At 39.3% G+C, this 17,621-nt stretch overlaps 1 protein-coding gene across 4 annotated transcripts in view; it reads left to right on the top strand.

Moving 5' to 3' along the window:
• Window positions 1-17,621, top strand: part of iqsec1b (IQ motif and Sec7 domain ArfGEF 1b) — a 539,720-nt gene that overhangs the window by 482,931 nt on the left and 39,168 nt on the right. For all 4 annotated transcript variants that reach the window (XM_072280360.1, XM_072280361.1, XM_072280362.1 and 1 more), the window contains 2 exons: window positions 8,745-8,906; window positions 13,757-13,879. In XM_072280360.1, coding sequence (XP_072136461.1) covers window positions 8,745-8,906; window positions 13,757-13,879 — 285 coding nt within the window. The remainder of the gene's footprint in view (window positions 1-8,744; window positions 8,907-13,756; window positions 13,880-17,621) is intronic.

Here is a 17,621-nt window from a genome sequence, read left to right as displayed (position 1 = left end):
CCACCTTCTTATTCTGGCTTGTCCCCCCTTCCTTTCCAGACCTAATGAAGGATCATGACCAAAAACGTTAACTGTTTATTCCCCTCCCTAGATGCTGCCTGACCTGCTGAGTTTCTCCAGGATTTTGTGTGTTGCCCTGGATTTTCAGCATCTAAGGGATCTCTTGTACTCTTGGAGTGATCTTTATTATCAGGAATAAGCTAGACTAGAATCTCAGGGATTTGCTCTGTAGAATTAGTGAGTGCCTTATGACTCTCTAGCTCACAGTGGCCCATGACACAGTCATGCATGTGCCCTCACTTTTAAAGCTTTGGAAAAAGTCCAGAAATACTTCTATTATAACCTTGAAAATTGTAACCCACATTCCAAAAAGAAACAAACTGATCATCCAAGATGACTCCAGCATCAGTGTGAGAAGGGGCACAATCATCTGGCAAGATATGATCAGCAAGGAAAGAGTGGGGAAGGATAACACAAGATATCAAGAAACAAACTGCTGAAGGAATTTAACATCATTTGTGGAGGTATAGTTGAAACCTTGCATCAGGAATAAGAGTGTAGAGGGAAGATAGCCAAAATAAAGAGCTGAGTGGGAGGGTTGAGGCAGGGTTGGTGGGTGACAGGTGGAATTAAATGAGTTAAGAGATGATGAGAAGGGGAAGCTATGGAATTAGGAGACAATAGCTGGTGGGTGATAGGCAAAGACACATTAGGAAAGAGGATACGAAGGAGACAGATGGAAGTGGATGGAGAGACAGAGGCCAGAAACAAGGGGCTGCAGATACAGAATCTGATAAATGAGGAAAGTAGAGGAAAATGGGGAGGAGATAGGAGAACCAGAAGCTATAATGTGTGGGTAATTAATAATAATAAATATATAAATAAGCAATAAATATCAAGAACATGAGATCAAATGTCCTTGAAAGTGAGTCCGTAGGTTGTGGGAACCATTCAGTGATGGAGCAAGTGAAGTTGAGTGAAGTTATCTTCTCTGGTTCAGGAGCCTGATAGTTGAAGGGTAACAACGGTTTCTGAACCTGGTGGTGTGAGTCTTGAGGCTTCTGTACCATCTTCCTGATGGCAGTAACGAGAAGAAAGCATGACTTGAGTGGTGGGGGTCCCTGATGATGTAGATTAACCAGGTGAATTAGGAGATTCAGTTCTTTTAGCTTGAAGTTAGCTTCATGCTGTCAGTGGATAAAACTAAGACTGACAGGTCATTGTAGGAATAGGAAGGGGAGTTGAAATGGCAAGCAACTTGGAGGTCACAGTCATCATTCAGTCATTGGCATCTGCTGGATAATATCATTGTTTGAGCAAGAAATGACGAAGATCTGATGTCACCTGTACCATAATGGTGACGTGACTGTGGGATAACTACCATAAATCCTTGCTTTTATCTCCCTCAGCCTGGTCCTGAAACATCAGCATCAAAAGCAGCATTATTGTGTAGATTAATGTTGATGTCACAAGTACTCCACAAAGCTGCCTCTTCTCTGACAGTACCTCACAAAAGCAAACTGTCAAGTCCTAGTCTACAGGGAGAACACAGAGACCCTGTGTAAACAACAGGCATCCTCACAAATTGCCCATCTTCTTGGCCTGTACCTGTGAACAAACCTATGGTTCCTACCATGGCCTCATTAGCTACTACAGAACCTACAAAGTTGGAAGTGGAAGTAAGGAAGGATTCCTTGTTGTTACTCCATCGTAGTGCAGAGATGGGAGTTGGGGTTAGATACTTTTTCATAATTCTCACTTTGTTTTCACAAATGATGAACTCGTAGATTTTTATTTTACTATTTTCTCAAGACCACTCAGAATTTCAACTTCTGTAAATTTCCCTTCACCTTTGTAGTCGGGACAGGAGTTTGGTGCAAGTGGACAGTTGGTGATATGTTTTTTCTTCATTACTATAACCTTTACCATTTTTTGCTGAAGTACTTGCGTCAATTGTCCTTGCAGCTATCAGAACTGCAATAGTTCTCCAGCTATGACCTGGCCAATGTCCTATTTAAATTAAATTCATTTTGTATTCATTGTGCTGATAATTAAAATCAAGAATGTAATTTGTTTTTTACAGTTTTTTCTCCCTGCGCTCCAGCTTTTAAAGATAAATGTAGTTGCCTTTGTGGAAAATTTCCTCTGTAAATCCAGTGTGGGTGATTATGATCTGTCTTCATATTTTAAAGGAAATGTTGATGTTGCTTTTTATCAAATATCTCTGAAATCTGTTCACTTAACAATTCCTGGCTTCTCCTTGCTGATCAATGCAATGAGGCATACATTGTAATTCTGGTGAAACCAACTTCTACTAATATTCCATTAATGTACTGTTATAGCTTGTGGGCTTAAGAAATCATGAGTATCCAAGGTTCAATTTTCACTTTTGAATGAACTTGATGATTTCAGTTGAAAAGGGAGTTGAGAATAGCAGCCTATGCTGCATGCATATGATATAAGAGGGATATTGCTCAGATTACCCAGGCTTTCAGCCTGAGTTTATTATCAAGTAATACTTGTTGGTTGGTTCTGGTGTCTAAAAGCAAGGTGTTGATTGATGGCTTTAGTATAAATCTTACAATATCGTTTCAGCTCAGGCTTTAGATTTGCCTGTGAAGCTAACGGCGCTTACTGTGATTATGGATTACATTGGTCAGCAACTTCTCAAGTATGGTCATTCATAGTTAAATGCAGAAATCGGAAGCTGCAGTCTGATCTGCCCCATTTGTAGATTGTGTTATTACAGCTCCGTAATGATAAATCTAGCATTGAAATACATGGATGGATGTGAAGTTACATTACTTTCACAACAAATATGCCATTATAGCTGGGGGTGATCTAATCAAATGTAATGAAATTTTAGAGTCAGGCCCTTTGGTCCAATTTATCCATACGCACCTAAGTTAATCCCATTTGCCTGTGTTTCTCCTATATCCCTCTGAAGCTATTAACCCCATGATAATTAATAATTATTGTCAGCAACCCTCTATGAAACTTAAAAGTTATATTTTCTAAGTGCTGAGTCTCATTACTTTGGAATTTAATTATGCAAAGATTGAATAAGGTTCAATATCCCTCAACTCCTTTGTTTTTCTTTCCTTTTAATTGTACTTACCATACATCAGTTAATAATTTGGATTTACTAGTTTAAGTTTTCAAGATTCACAATATTATAGCCCAAAACAATAATCATCTTCAAAGTTCAAGCTGTGCATTTCTTCTTTAAATGTGTAATACCAGACTTATTTTTTATGCGCTATGATGGGCATATTTTCAAAAATTATCCTTAACATCAGGTTTATATGCCATTTTTGTTGGGATCAATTCCTTTTGTGGATTGATTCTGCTTTAACTTTCCATGAAAGATTTACTTTTCTGGATTACTTCAACAACATCATTTTAAGATGTTTAAAAAATCTGTTGGTACTCAAAATCAGCAGATCCAGATGGCAGACTTGGTCATGTGTGCTATTCCCCTTTAAGAAAATGGAAATGGGGAAGGCACACCAGTCTACAAGTACGATTGAAATACAGAGGCTTCAGAACCCCAGTCCCGACGTTCTTGCTGGAAAATGTAGCCTCTGGAAAATAAAACTGAAGACCACAGAGCAGTACCAGATCGCAGTACCAGAGGGACATCAGGGACTGCTGTATTCTCAGCTTCATGAAAACATTGCTAACATTTGCCATTGTGGACACAATGCTGCAGCATGATGGCTTCACCATTCTCCACAAAGACAGAACAACTGGAGATGGAGTAAGCTTTATGATTAACTCAGCATGGTGCACAGACGTGGCAGTTCTGTCTCAGTCCTGATCACCCAACCTAGAACATCGAGCAGTCAAATGTCATCCATTTATTTGCCAAGGAAGTTTTTCGCCATCATCCTGGTAGCAGTGTACATACCACCTCGGGCCAACATCAGGCAGGCACTGGAAGAGCTGAGCACCATGATCAGCAGTCACCAGACAGCACACCCTGATGCCTTCCCTATTATTTGCAGGAGATTTCAACCAATCCAGCTTGAAGAAGTCTTAGAACAACTACCCACCAACATACTCTATCACCTGATCACTGTTAAATCACCATCAAGAATGCTTACCGTGCAATCCGTGTTCACATTTTGGAAAATTCGATCACCTGCCTGAAGATGAAAGACCACAGCACCACTGGTGAGGATCAAGAAGGTATGGCCAAGGGAGGCAGAGGAATGTTTACGGGATTGCTTTGAGACAGTGGACTGAACAATGTTCAGGGATTCATCTTTGAATCTGAATGAATATGCCACAGCTGTAACAAACTTCCTCAAGACTGTGAATGAGTATATGCCTTTGAGCCCTTTGGGGTGGCGTGGTAGCGTAGTAGTTAGCACAATGCTTTACAGTACTTGCAACCCAGGTTCAATTCCTGCCACTGCCTTAAAAGAGTTTGTGTGTTCTCCCCATGACTGCATGGATTTCCTCCAGTGGCTCTGGTTTCCTCCTACAGTCTAAAAATGTACTGGCTGGTAGGTTAATTGGGCATTGTAAATTGTCCCATGATTAAGCTAGGATTAAATTGGGGGATATGGTTGAAAGGCCAGAAGGGCCTATTCCACGCTGTATCTCAATAAATAAATAACTAAACATACTGGACTTGCCCAAGTCAAAAGCCGTGGTTGAACCTAGAGATTCATAGCCTGCTGAGGGCTAGATCTGTGGCATTCAAGGTTGGTGATGATAACCATATAAGAAGTCCAGTTATGATTTGTGAAAGGCTTTGAGTGGTTGGCCATGGCCAGAATCAACTCCTGCCTAAGCAGGGACCTGGACCTGCTGCAATTTGGATATCACCATAATAGTTCTACGGCATCTGCAATCTCACTGGCACTTCACTTGGCCTTGGATTACTTGGATAGTAGCAATACCTATGTCAGGCTGCTGTTTATTGATTACAGGTCAGCTTTGAACACAATCTGGAGGCGGAGCTTAGGAGGGTTAATGATGCCTAACAGCAACTCCTTTGCTTGCATCTTTGGAAACAGCTCTATTTTCATCTTTGTATCTCTATTTTTCCCTTTCAGGGTTCTTTTGAAGACCCTGACCCAGACTTACACGCTGACCATGGTTCTTTGTGGGATTGGGACCCACTCTCAGGGTTCCATAATTGGCTGTTGTTCGGCACGCCAAAAGCTTGGCCTAAAAGTCCAGCTTGGATTTGAAAGCCTGGGATCTCGGGGCTCTGGAGACAGGTGGGTCGAGGGTCGGTGTAAATGACCCGTACGTCGTCAGAGGAGTCGAAGTATCTACAGCTATGTGCCTAGAGACCCAGGATCTTTGCGATCTTCAGGCACAAAGCTCAAAAAAAGTGAAATAACAGACGTTTAACATCGTAAACCAGCAAGTTGTTTGTTATGTCTCCCCGCTCACTGGGAAAATGGAGACACCTTTTTCTCCCATATTAGGGAGAGAGAGAACCTACAGTATGTCGAATACCGGGTGAAATGCGAAGTCTTTGGGGTAACTGCAAGACTGTGTCTTTGCTATTGCTTTGCTCATGCTTGAGTGCTCAGTGGTGGTGTCGATGCTTTTTTTTTGCTGGTGGGGGGGAGGGGGATTGTTGCTCACTGTTGCTTACGCGTGGGAGAGGGGAGCTGGGTGGGGGGGACTTCGGGGTACTAACGTTTAACTGTCATTCATTCTTTGGGATACTCCTTGGTTTTCGTGGATGGTTGCGAAGAAAAAGCATTTCAGGAGGTATATCGTATACATTTCTCTGACATCTGAGCCTTTGAATCATGCCCTCAGTTCTAATCTGGGCCTCAGTACCTCGCTGTGCAACTGGATCCTTGCCTTCTTTACCGGAAGACCACAGTATGTGCAGATTGGAAATAACATATCCTCTTTGCTGATGATCAACACTAGCGCACCTCAAAATGTGCACTTACCCACCGATCTATTCTGTCTTAACGACTGTGTAGCTGGGCACAGCTCATACTATCAATTTGCCAATGACACAACTATTGTTGGTAGAATTTCAGATGATGATGAGGAGGCATACAGGAGTGAGATAGATGGCTGGTTGAGTGATGTCACAACAACATCCTTACACTCAACGTCAGTAAGACCAAAGAATTGATTGTGGACTACAGGAAGGAGAAGTCAAGGGAACACACCCCAGTCCTCATCGAGGGATCAGCAGTGGAAAGGATGATCAATTTCAAGTTTCTGGATGTCAACATCTCTGAAGATCTATCAGTATATTGAGCAGAGACTTGGTATGTCATCGAAGACTTCTACAAGTGTTTGCAGATAACCATGGAGAGCATTCTAATTGGTTGCACCACAATCGGGTATGGAGGGGCCAGAGCACAGGATCAGAAAATGCTGCAGAAAGTTGTAAACTCAGCCAGATCCATCATGGGCATGAGCCTCCCCAGCACTGAGGACACCTTCAAAAATAGATGCCTCAAGAGGGTGGTTCCATCAATAAGGACCCGCATCATTCAGGTCATGTCCTCTTCTCTTTGCTAGCGTCAAGGAGGAGGTAGAGGTGCTTGAAAACAAAGTTTCAGGAACAGCTTCTTCCCCTCCAACATCAGTAGTGGAAAAGGTAAGCAGTTTCAAGTTCCTCGACGTCAACATCTCTGAAGCTGTATTCTGGGCTTAACATATTAATGCAGTTACAATCCACCGTCAGATTTCTGAACGGACCATGAACCCATGAACACTACCTCTCTTTTTGCACTACTTATTTAATTTTTTTTATTTATAGACTTACTGTAATTTATAGTTTCTTTTATTATTATGTATTACAATGTACTGCTGCTGCAAAACAGCAAATTCCATGACATATGCTGGTGGTATTAAACCTGATTGTGATTGTGAATCTGATTATATTGCTAATATACCATAGCATTCATCAGTGTATTCAAATTAGAAGAGCAGCGTTGTTTTTTGGTTTATAAAATCCAGTGTGCATCATTTCTAATCTGATTTCTGTTTCTTCCTTTTTAAGATGGTCATGTTGTGCAAGAAAACAAAGAGATATTTAAGAATTAGTCTTTACATCACACTGTTGTCATACACATCATACTAGTTAGCTATGAAGCAGGATAGCAAGTGGCTTGAGAAAGAGTCTTTGTCAGTTAGGGAAAAATATGTGATTGGTAGAATGAAGGGTCAGAAAATTCATTCAACAATGGGCATTCTTCAAGTGTATAAATTAATATCTTTTTCTTCAAGCATGTAAAACCAAACTAGTATCCCTTTCACCAAACAACTTCCCAGCTCTCTTCTTCACCCTCTCCCCCCACCCCAGGTTTCACCCATCACCTTGTGCTTCTTTCTCCCCTCTCCAGCTTCTTAATCTGACTCCTCATCTTTTTTTTTCTCCAGTCCTGATGAAGGGTCTGGGCCTGAAACATTGACTGTACTCTTTTCCATAGATGCTGCCTGGCCTGCTGAGCGCCTCCAGCATTTTGTGTGTGTTCCTTGGATTTCCAGCAACTGCAGATTTTCTCTTGTTAATGCAAGGCATCTGTTCAGCCTGCCAGAAATAGTTCATTTTTGTTTGTTCTGTTGATGTATGTATATAGTGATATATTAGTAGTATATAAAAGAATAATTTCCTCCACTTTCATCTCCCCAACAAGAGCATAAGGTGTGAGGTCTGAAAATATTGAATTTAATAGTGATTTCAGGAAATTCAGAATATCCAATTCAGAATTGACTTGAACAGGCAGCTCAATCCTGCTTAATGAAAATAAGGGACAGAAGAGCAGTGCATTCTGTCAGTTAGTTGAAATTTCAAAAAATGTAACAAGATACATTTTCAAATTCATGTATGGATATGATAATCAAACACCAAATTAGTATTAACGCTCTTGGCTATGGAATCATGGCAGAGTACTGTGTCGTGGTGAAGGTGTCCTCACAGTGGTTTTAGGCAGAGTGCTTCAAGATTTTAACCCCATGCTATCTAGGAGAATAAAGCTTTGCTTTCAAGTTAGATCATGTGGGGCTAATAGTATTTCTTTGCTGTATACACTGCAGCTCCCGGAATGCGTATAGTGAAAAGAAACTTTGCTTAAAAACTGGAGCATTTGATGCTGGTCAGGTGATAATGAAGCTGTTGAAACTATATTCATGCAAGCAGGTGGAGAGGATTTCTTCACATCCCTGGATGATTGCTAACATTTGGTGGGTGGGGAAGCAAGTCCTGCACAGCAGTATACCCAGCTCCTGATTTGCCTTACTTAGCCAAAGTTTCTGTGTAAATGATCTAGTTAAGCTTCTTATCAGGTTCTTCACCAGGAGATAGACCATTGAAAACTTGGTGACAATAATGCCATTGATTGTCAAGAAGAGGAGATTGTATCCTTTTGGAAATGTGAAAATTGTTGTTCTGCATTTTCAATTGATGCTTAGTACTACCCCTAGGATTAATCATAGGTGGAATTTCTGTGATATTGGCACTCGTGAATTATATCCTTGCAAGGAAAATCAGGTGTGGCGGTACAGCCTGAATTTTCTACAGGTTATTTGCTGTCTCAAAGGATCTGCATGAAAGAAGTTGTGTCTTTCCTGAGGCTTTCTCATTTTTCTCTGCTCATGACTTTAGTCAAGTATAAACACTGTGCGAGTATCTATAAATTCCACACTATAAATATACAATTTTTCAAGTAGTTTCTTTTCTTTCTAGACACTTGAGCACACAATGTATCTTAACCTCTAACTCAACTTCTTTTTTATTTACATAGGAAGCCCGAGAAAGGTATACAGTACTTGATAGAACGTGGATTTGTTCCTGATACTCCTGTTGGTGTTGCACACTTCCTTCTGCAGAGAAAAGGCCTTAGCAGGCAGATGATTGGCGAGTTTTTGGGCAATCGTCAGAAACAGTTCAACCGAGATGTTCTTGAGTAAGTGTTGTACAAAGATTTGTGAATTTTGCCCAGTTTGAAAATACCTGATCTCACATGTGGTTCTATGTTGTGTGATAAAGTAACTTTTGTGTGGAATTTGGGTATGGAATCCTGATCATGACTTGGGAGAGTTCCCTTGCTCCCTGGAACAATTTTGTAGAACTGCTTATGGATATAAAACAGCCATATGGACTTCAGTTTATTATCTCAATCAGAATATCACACAGCACACAATAGTTTTCCATCAGTACCTGATAGACCTTGTTTAACTTTTTTGAAATATTTCTTTGAAATAGTCCCCTGTCCCTGCAGGCTTCAAGGCAGCCACCATTATTCTGGTGCCCAAGAGAGCGATGGGAACGGTCCTAAATGATTACCACCCAATGGCACTGACTTCAACCACCATGAACTGCTTTGTGCGGCTGGTAATAGATAGTATAAAATCCCACCTTCCAGCTAAATTGGACCCTTTCTAGTATGTCTACCCCTCAAACCGGTGCACCAATAATTCCATAGCCTCGGTCTTCCACTTGGTCTTGTCTCACCTAGAACATGATGTTTCATATGCCAGGAGGCTGTTCATCAACTTCAGCTTGGCATTCAACACCATCGTCCCATGAGTAAACTTCCCACATTGGGACAACACTCCTCTCCATACAGGATCTTGGACTTCTTGACAGAAAGACCCCAGTCAGTCCGAGTTGGCAACAACATCTCAAGCTCCGTCACACTGAGCACTGGTGACCCACAGTGCTCAGTGAGCTCAGCCTGCTGCTGACTCATGACTGCACTGCCAGATCCAACTTAACCCACATCATCAAGTTGGCAGATAATACAAAAGTGGTTGGCTTCATCAGCAACAATGATGGGTCAGCATACAGAGAGGAGGTAGAGAGGCTTGTCAGATAGTGTGAGAACACCAACCTGAGTCTCAACGTGGACAAGACGTGCCTCTTCCCCAGGGCACCACTGCTCAATACAAGAGTACATGGCTTTAAGGTAAGGGGTGGGAAGTTCAAGGGGGATATTAGAGGAAGGTTTTTTACTCAGAGAGTGGTTGGTGCGTGGAATGCACTGCCTGAGTCAGTGGTGAAGGCAGATACACTAGTGAAGTTTAAGAGACTACTAGACAGGTATATGGAGGAATTTAAGGTGGGGGCTTATATGGGAGGCAGGGTTTGAGGCTCGGCACAACATTATGGGCCGAAGGGCCTGTACTGTGCTGTACTATTCTATGTTCTATGTAGATGATTGTGGATTTCAGAAAGGCGCAGGCAACCACTCTCCAGTGGACATCAGTAGCTCTGCTGTGGAGAGTGAAGAGTACAAACTTCCTTAGTGTGCACATAACCTGGACTCATAACACCTGCTCATTAGTCAAAAAGGCACAGCAGTGACTACACTTTCAGAGGCAATTGAGGACCTTCGAGATGCCTCCTGTCTGGCTGTTCATTGTGATATGGACGTTGCAAGGCATTGACCACAAGACCTCACAGAGGATTGTCAAAACCACTGAAAGTATCATCAGGGTCTCCTTCCCCACTACTTGTGACATTTACCGGGAGCGTTGTATCTGAAGGGCCCGAAGCATTGTTGAGGATCCCTACACCCATCTCACAATCTTTTTGACCTACCACCATCAGGAAGGAGGTACAATAGCATCAGGACTAGGACTGCCTGACTGAGTAACGTCTTCTTCCTTCAAGCTGTGAGAGTAATGACTACCCTGCCATTATCAAGGTCTTGTCACTTGGACAGAGATCTGTTACAGTTCACTGTTTACCTGTGCCATGCACTACATGCATTTTGATTTATATTTTTGTTTAATGTACTGTGTGAGATCTTTTATTACTCTCCTTGGACCAGAGGAACGTTGTTTCATTGGTTGTATGGATGTACACTCAGATGACAATAAACTTGAACTTGAACTTTTGCATACCTTGAAATGGAGCTATAAAAATGTTGATACGTTGGGTGTTCCAAGTATTTGACAAAGAGATGTGGGACCTATATCCAAGTTGATGTCCAACTAGGGGTAGGCATTTGAAGGTGATTGGATTACTCTTGCTGTCTATCCTTGTGTTTTTATTGCTTTGTGATTATATATTGTTGTGGCTAAAGCAAGTGGTGAGCTTTCTCCTTGATTCCCTGTGACTAATATTAATCTGCTGATTGCTTCATTGCCAGTCACTCTGGAATTTTCTGATGTTTGGACCAAATCTGTGCAGATATCTGGAGTAAAGTGATTCTTGCAAAATCTAACATGCTGAACAGGCTATTTTTAAATGTTTCTTAAAAGCACAGTTGACAAATTCATTGCATCATCTTTCTAGTAATTGAGAGTTGGTTGATTGAGTTGAAATTAACGAGGCTAGATTGATGAGCTAAAATGACAGGATCTGAAATTTGGGTAGAATATTGATTTTGCAAGAAAAATATATTCTTGACAAATTAATGAATTTCTAATGTGTCTGCCTAAGGCTCTTTGAAAAGCTTGACCAATCTTTGTACGAGACAAACCTAAATCATAGATTTTGCATTTTTTTGCATTTTGTTTTCATCACCTTTAATTCTTAATTGTGTTTTCCAATTAGGCTCACTGCTGTTGAGAATTACATGTTTGAAGTATATTATAAACATTAAAGATCTGCAAATGTTTACTGCATTGTTATAATTTAATTTTTTTATTCTCTTGAAATCAATGCCAAAGAAAGCTCTCAACTGAAATCCTCTCTCAGTTTGAATAGAATTATAACTTGGTGATGTAAGAGACTAACATAATTCCATATCATTGTTAATAGCTGATTAAAGCTGTCATCAATTCTCTTCCAACTTTAACTTCCTGATGTAGTAGGGATAAATGTTAGACTATACAAAAGAGCTATACCCTACTAATGTGGTTTATTAAAAATAAAAGTTATACAATAACAAAAGGTTGTTTGCACAACTCCTACCTTTATACCCTTCTCTTGGATACCTGAGTACACACCCTTAAATTAACTTGATCTGCTTACTATAACCAAACTCATACAGCAGGATTAATCTGTAGTTACGATGCCCATGGTGTGCAGTTTTACCTTAATAGATCAGAAAATAAGTTATAACTGACTTAGCAATGACAAACATCCCAAATACTTGAAGCACAATTTATGATTAAGGCATAGATGTATTTTGCCAAAGTTTACACAAAAAGATCAGCGATCTGTAGAACTTCCTTAACCATTCCCTAGACACTCTCATTCTCCCCTCCCCTAGACTCCCTTTGCTCTCCTCTCCATGCCCCACCCCTACTGACACCACTCACTACCCTCACCTCTTTGACGCCCTCTCAAATGTGTATACACAGAGGATGCATGCTCACTGTCATATCTGCAACGTATGTGAAAACAATTTATTAGTTACATCAATCCTAGTATGTATTAATTATTTTATTGCAAAAACTTCCTTTCTTGTTATATGCAAAAAATAGATTATGCAGCTTTGAGTTCAATATACATTAAGAATCATACTGAATTTACTCAGTAAAATCAATTTGAATCAAGTTCTGACAAGACTTCATAATGGAAGGTATTGAAATATTCCTTCTGTTTTTCTTTCCATGAATGTTGTCTGCTTTGCTGAATATCTCCAGCAGTTTCTGTTTTATGACAGGAAACAGAATTTAGCATTCTAGCCTGTTGGAATTCTCTTCTATATAAATGTTGTTGTTCAAGTGAATTATTTTGAAACAACTGCTACTTTATCAGAATTGACTGTCACTACCCTTGCCTTAATTTAGCATAATCTGAAAGAGTGAGCAATATACACAATAGTAATATAAGATGCAGTCAGTATGAACCCAATGTTAAAAAGCCAAGCCACTTCTCTCTAACTTTAGTATTGATCATTTGTTCTTATTTAATCCTGTAAACTTAATTTTTTTTAATAAACTTTAAAAAAAATTGTGGTTATGTAAAATCACTTTACATAGAAACATAGAAACATAGAAAATAGGTGCAGGAGTAGGCCATTCGACCCTTCGAGCCTGCACCGCCATTTATTATGATCATGGCTGATCATCCAACTCAGAACACCGCCCCAGCCTTCCCTCCATACCCCCTGACCCTTTTAGATTGGTATTGTGAGATATTTTTTGAATGAAATCTTTATTCTTGTACATTCGTCATGATCTATTTCTAACCCAATATCCAAGATATTATCTGGACTCCTTGGTTCAGTTTCACATTTAGTAGATTTCTAGAACTAAATTTGTGCTAAATTTACAGATTTTCATCAATCCTATAAAGGTGGCAAGAAGAATTAGTTATTTTGGCTAGTTTTTAATATAAAAAACTATATTACTATTTATCAATTATAGCAAATATTTTGTGGAACTTTTTCAATAGGTCAAATACATATATAAAAAGTCTGTAAGGCCAACACAAAGATAATAATAAAAGTTTGTGCCTTTTCTCAACACTGTTTCAGTGTTCTTTGTTAATAGTAGCAGCTGAAATAGTCAAAGTGGAAAGACAGCAATGGTTCTGTGACACTTAATTGGTGAGAAGTGAATGGTTTTGTTTCAATGGCAAAACCATTCAATGGCAAATCTAAGGAAAAAAAGATGGCAGGTCAAAATCTTATGGCTGCTACCACTGCTTGTTAATCAATTGTCTTGATTATTCCTTGTACCATTATAATGAACAGTTTTGTTGATCTTCCAAAGTAGCTTTACAATTTGTAACTTGATTTCAAGTTATTTTATAATATGAAATCTAAGATCTTAGTTCTTTATTAAAGTTTTGTTGCACTATAAATGCCAGAATATATTTTAAGAGAAACATACCATGCTATGATTTTTATTTCAGCTGTGTAGTTGATGAGATGGATTTTTCAGGAATGGAATTGGATGAAGCACTCAGAAAGTTTCAAGCACACATTCGGGTCCAAGGCGAAGCTCAGAAAGTAGAGCGTCTTATTGAAGCTTTCAGGTACACAGCTCTCAGATGATAGGCATCATCGCAGAGGCAATCAACTGTGCAATAGAGTTTGATTCTAAGGGGTAAACTGTTGTCATGCAGCAAGAAGTTCTGAAAGAATATGCCATTTACACAAGGAACTTAGTAAACTATTTTTAAAGATTTTTTAAAGGAAGTATTTTGCACTGGTTTATCTTTACCATCTGTGAAGAGCCGTCTGGAGCGTTGCAGAAACCAGGCTCCCTGAGGCTCCACTACACTTATAGGATGTGGAGGCGCACTGAGTATGAGTATGGGGACAGTATGACTTACAGTTCCAAGCAAAAACTTCACCCAAAGAGTCCAAAAGGTTTCTCCAAAGCTCCCTGCAACATGGAACTTTAAATTGTGTTTGCTTTGTTCCATTAGTCAGCACCAATATATTTTAGCAGAACAGTAGTTCCACTATACAAATATAAACAAAGCTATTGGTGCCCACTTTATTCAAATATATTGAGGTTTAATATTGAAATTCTAGTGGTTACTTAAAATAAATAAGAACTGATTATTAATCACTTGGATTATTATTTATTAATAGGATCAAACCATTCCCTATGAAAAGTTAATGAACATTTTCTCCTTCACATCTTTATAAATATATCAGTCTGCAAATAATTCATCTTGAGAATATATTATTTAATTGATGCTTTTTTAAATTGCAGTGGGATATTTATATTGTATGATGATCAAAATGTTTCCTCTTTCATCATTTGAATAGTCCTATAAATTTAGATTATATTTGATCAATGTCTGTTGTATAATGTTATTGTAAATTTTAAGTCTTTGCAGTTCATCTGATTATATGTTGTATGTTACCTGTGTTAAGTTCAGTTCCTGGTAGAGCCATAGGTAGAAGTACGCTAGGAAATACCTGAGAACTCAGGGGCCTAAGCAGAATGTAGCTGATTATTTGATGTGTTACTTTCAGCTGCTTTCTGCTGTCAGTACAGGCCACTTGACAATGTCATCTTTAGCTCTGCAGTGCTTCTGTTCTTGCTTTTATGGTTAGAAATGAAAAAGCAGAAAAAGAAACAAAATTTATTACATCAACACATCTACAAGTTTAACTACTTCAATGATCTTTTTGGGACCTTCTTGGAGGTGTCAGCATGGTTTGTGTCCCTCTTGGGTCACAGAATTCACAGCTATGATCTCATATGGACTGTTTTAGCAAACCAGTTGGTAGTCAAGTTTGATAAGAACCTAGCATAATACTGCAGCTTACCCTGGAAGTACCTAGGTTCTATAACCTTCAGGTATTAAGTTATGTTCATATCCTTGATAAGTTTCCGTCCATTTTTATCTGCCCTGTAAATATGAAGTAAAGAATACTTGCTTTGTTTTGATTATGAAGTATGCTTGAGCATACTCAACATTTCTTCCTGAATTGTATTGGTGAACAATATGTCTTTTTTTTATTACAGAGACGATGTATTCCATTATCTTGTCCACAGTGACTTGGAAATAATTTGGAAACTACTTGACTTCTTGCAGTTTTGAGTTTGCAGATCAGCCTTTATGAGTATTATTCATTAAGCAGCATTGCATCTCCGTTAATATTGAGCTGATCATGTGTGTTGGACAGGTCAAGTTTACTAAAGGGCTTTGGACCGCCAACTTCACACATAAGTCTTGGGATGTATTCTAGCTGTGTGCCGGGTAGTCATCACTGAGAGAGATAGTGTTACTTGAATTGGGAACTGCTTCAATGAGCGTCAACCAATCATTCTGCTGTATTTTTTCTTGCCTTCTATGTTCCTTTTTCTGAAGTTCTTTCTTTAGCTTTGTCTTGAAGTCGTGGAAAAGGACTTCAGTACATCAGTTTTGCACCATGTCAAATGCAAATAAAGGCTTTGTGTGCCTCAGTGCAACTGAGAATCTTTTGAAGAAGATCATGTGCCGTATCTGCATAGACCAGGGTATACTGAGCAAAAATTGAACAAGACTTGAGTGTCTTCAACCAGTCTCTCTCATTGAGATATTTTTGCATGTATAATCAGCCTCAGTTGTTGGTTGTTTAGTTTAACCATTTGTGTAAAACTACACAAAATCTCCCTGATATCATACTGAAACATAGATAGAACCGTATTACAATTTGGTCATGAAATCTTGCTGAGTTTCGGAAAGTTCTTTGAACTTAATGAATTTATATCTTTTCCGATCTAGAAGTGTCAGTTTTCAAATAAAGCTTTTAGCAATTTACTAACTGGTGGTGGATATAAGTTTCTGTATGTGGTTGCATATGAGATTTAAGGCCTCTTTTCTAGGAAATCTATGTTGCTATCTGCAGTTATTATGCATTGGCTAGTGTTGCCTCGCAATCAAACTTTCAGTATTCTCTGTCTGTAGACTGAACTAACACTGAAAAAAAGTCTTTTTTCAAAAAGAAGCTACAAAATTGGAACATCCTTGATTTAAGAAGTTACTAACGTGGTTTACTTATCTTGACCTGTACAATTCGCACATTGCAGCTGCTTGAAAGATAAGTACTGCATGCCATTTTAAGTCTCTTGGAAAGTGGATTAGCACTTTTAAAGAGATCACTTCATGGCAGTTGCAGGCATAGGGAGTAAAAGGGGGTGCCATTACCTCCATCTATGGAGGAAACTATAATTGCATATGAGATCAAACCCTGCAACCAACAGCAGCCATTAAATTGAATTCCCTGTAGGTGACAAGATATCCCGACTTAAAGACCTCTGCTGGAAATGACTCAATACACTTTAAACTAGGCAATTTTTGCTTTTTAAACAAGTTTATAGACTTTATGTGCAAACACTCAGTATTTTGGGATGTATACTTTGATAATAAATGAACCTTTGAACCTTTATGTTCCATTCGGCAATTCACTCTCTCTTCTCCCCTCTTCCATTGGGCAGAAGATACAAAAGCTTGAAAGCACCAGGTTTGGGGGGCGGACATGGTATCGTAGTGATTACTGCATTGCTTTACAGAGCCAGCCATTACCAATCGGGGTTCAATTCTCACCACTGCCTATAAGGAGTTTGCATCTTCTTGTGACCGCTTGAGGTTCCTCCGGGTGCTCCAGTTTCCTCTCACATTCCAAAAACGTACAGTTATAGTTAGTAAGTTATGGGCATACTATGTTGGCATCAAAAACATGACGGGCTGCTCAGCTGCATCCTTGTTGATTTAATGTAAATGACGCATTTCACTGTATTGTCTTCAATGTACATGTGATCAATAAAGCTAATATTTGAATCTTTAAACAGCTTCTACCCTGCTGATATAGGAATATTAAATGGTTCCCTAGGATTTTTTGAACTCACAATCTACCTTGTTATGATGTTGCACCTTATTGTTTACCTGCACTGATTTCCTGTTACGCTTTATTCTGCCTCTGTTATTGTTTAGCATTGCACTGTGCAACGCATAGATCTGTATGAACAGCATGAAAGAGAAGCTTTACCTAGGTAATCGTGACAATAATAAACCAATCCAAGCGGATGCAGTTTTGCTGAATGGTTGCCTCAGCAACATTAATAGCATTTCTGTGTGACTTGGAGCCGATGAATAAAATTACTTCAGGCATGCTTACTGCGTGCATAGTTATGTCGTGTGCTGGACAGAATATGTCCATGTTTTTGACACTAGCAGTGATTTTACATGGCTTGACCAAGCTAAGTTTTTACCTGAACATACTTGCCTGCAAGCCAAATCCATCTCCTCAGTGCCATTTCAGGTCAATCATTTC

The sequence above is a fragment of the Mobula birostris genome, chromosome 16 (genome assembly GCF_030028105.1).
Source record: "Mobula birostris isolate sMobBir1 chromosome 16, sMobBir1.hap1, whole genome shotgun sequence".
Lineage (NCBI taxonomy): Eukaryota > Metazoa > Chordata > Chondrichthyes > Myliobatiformes > Myliobatidae > Mobula > Mobula birostris.
This window is presented reverse-complemented; position numbering and strand designations above follow the sequence as displayed.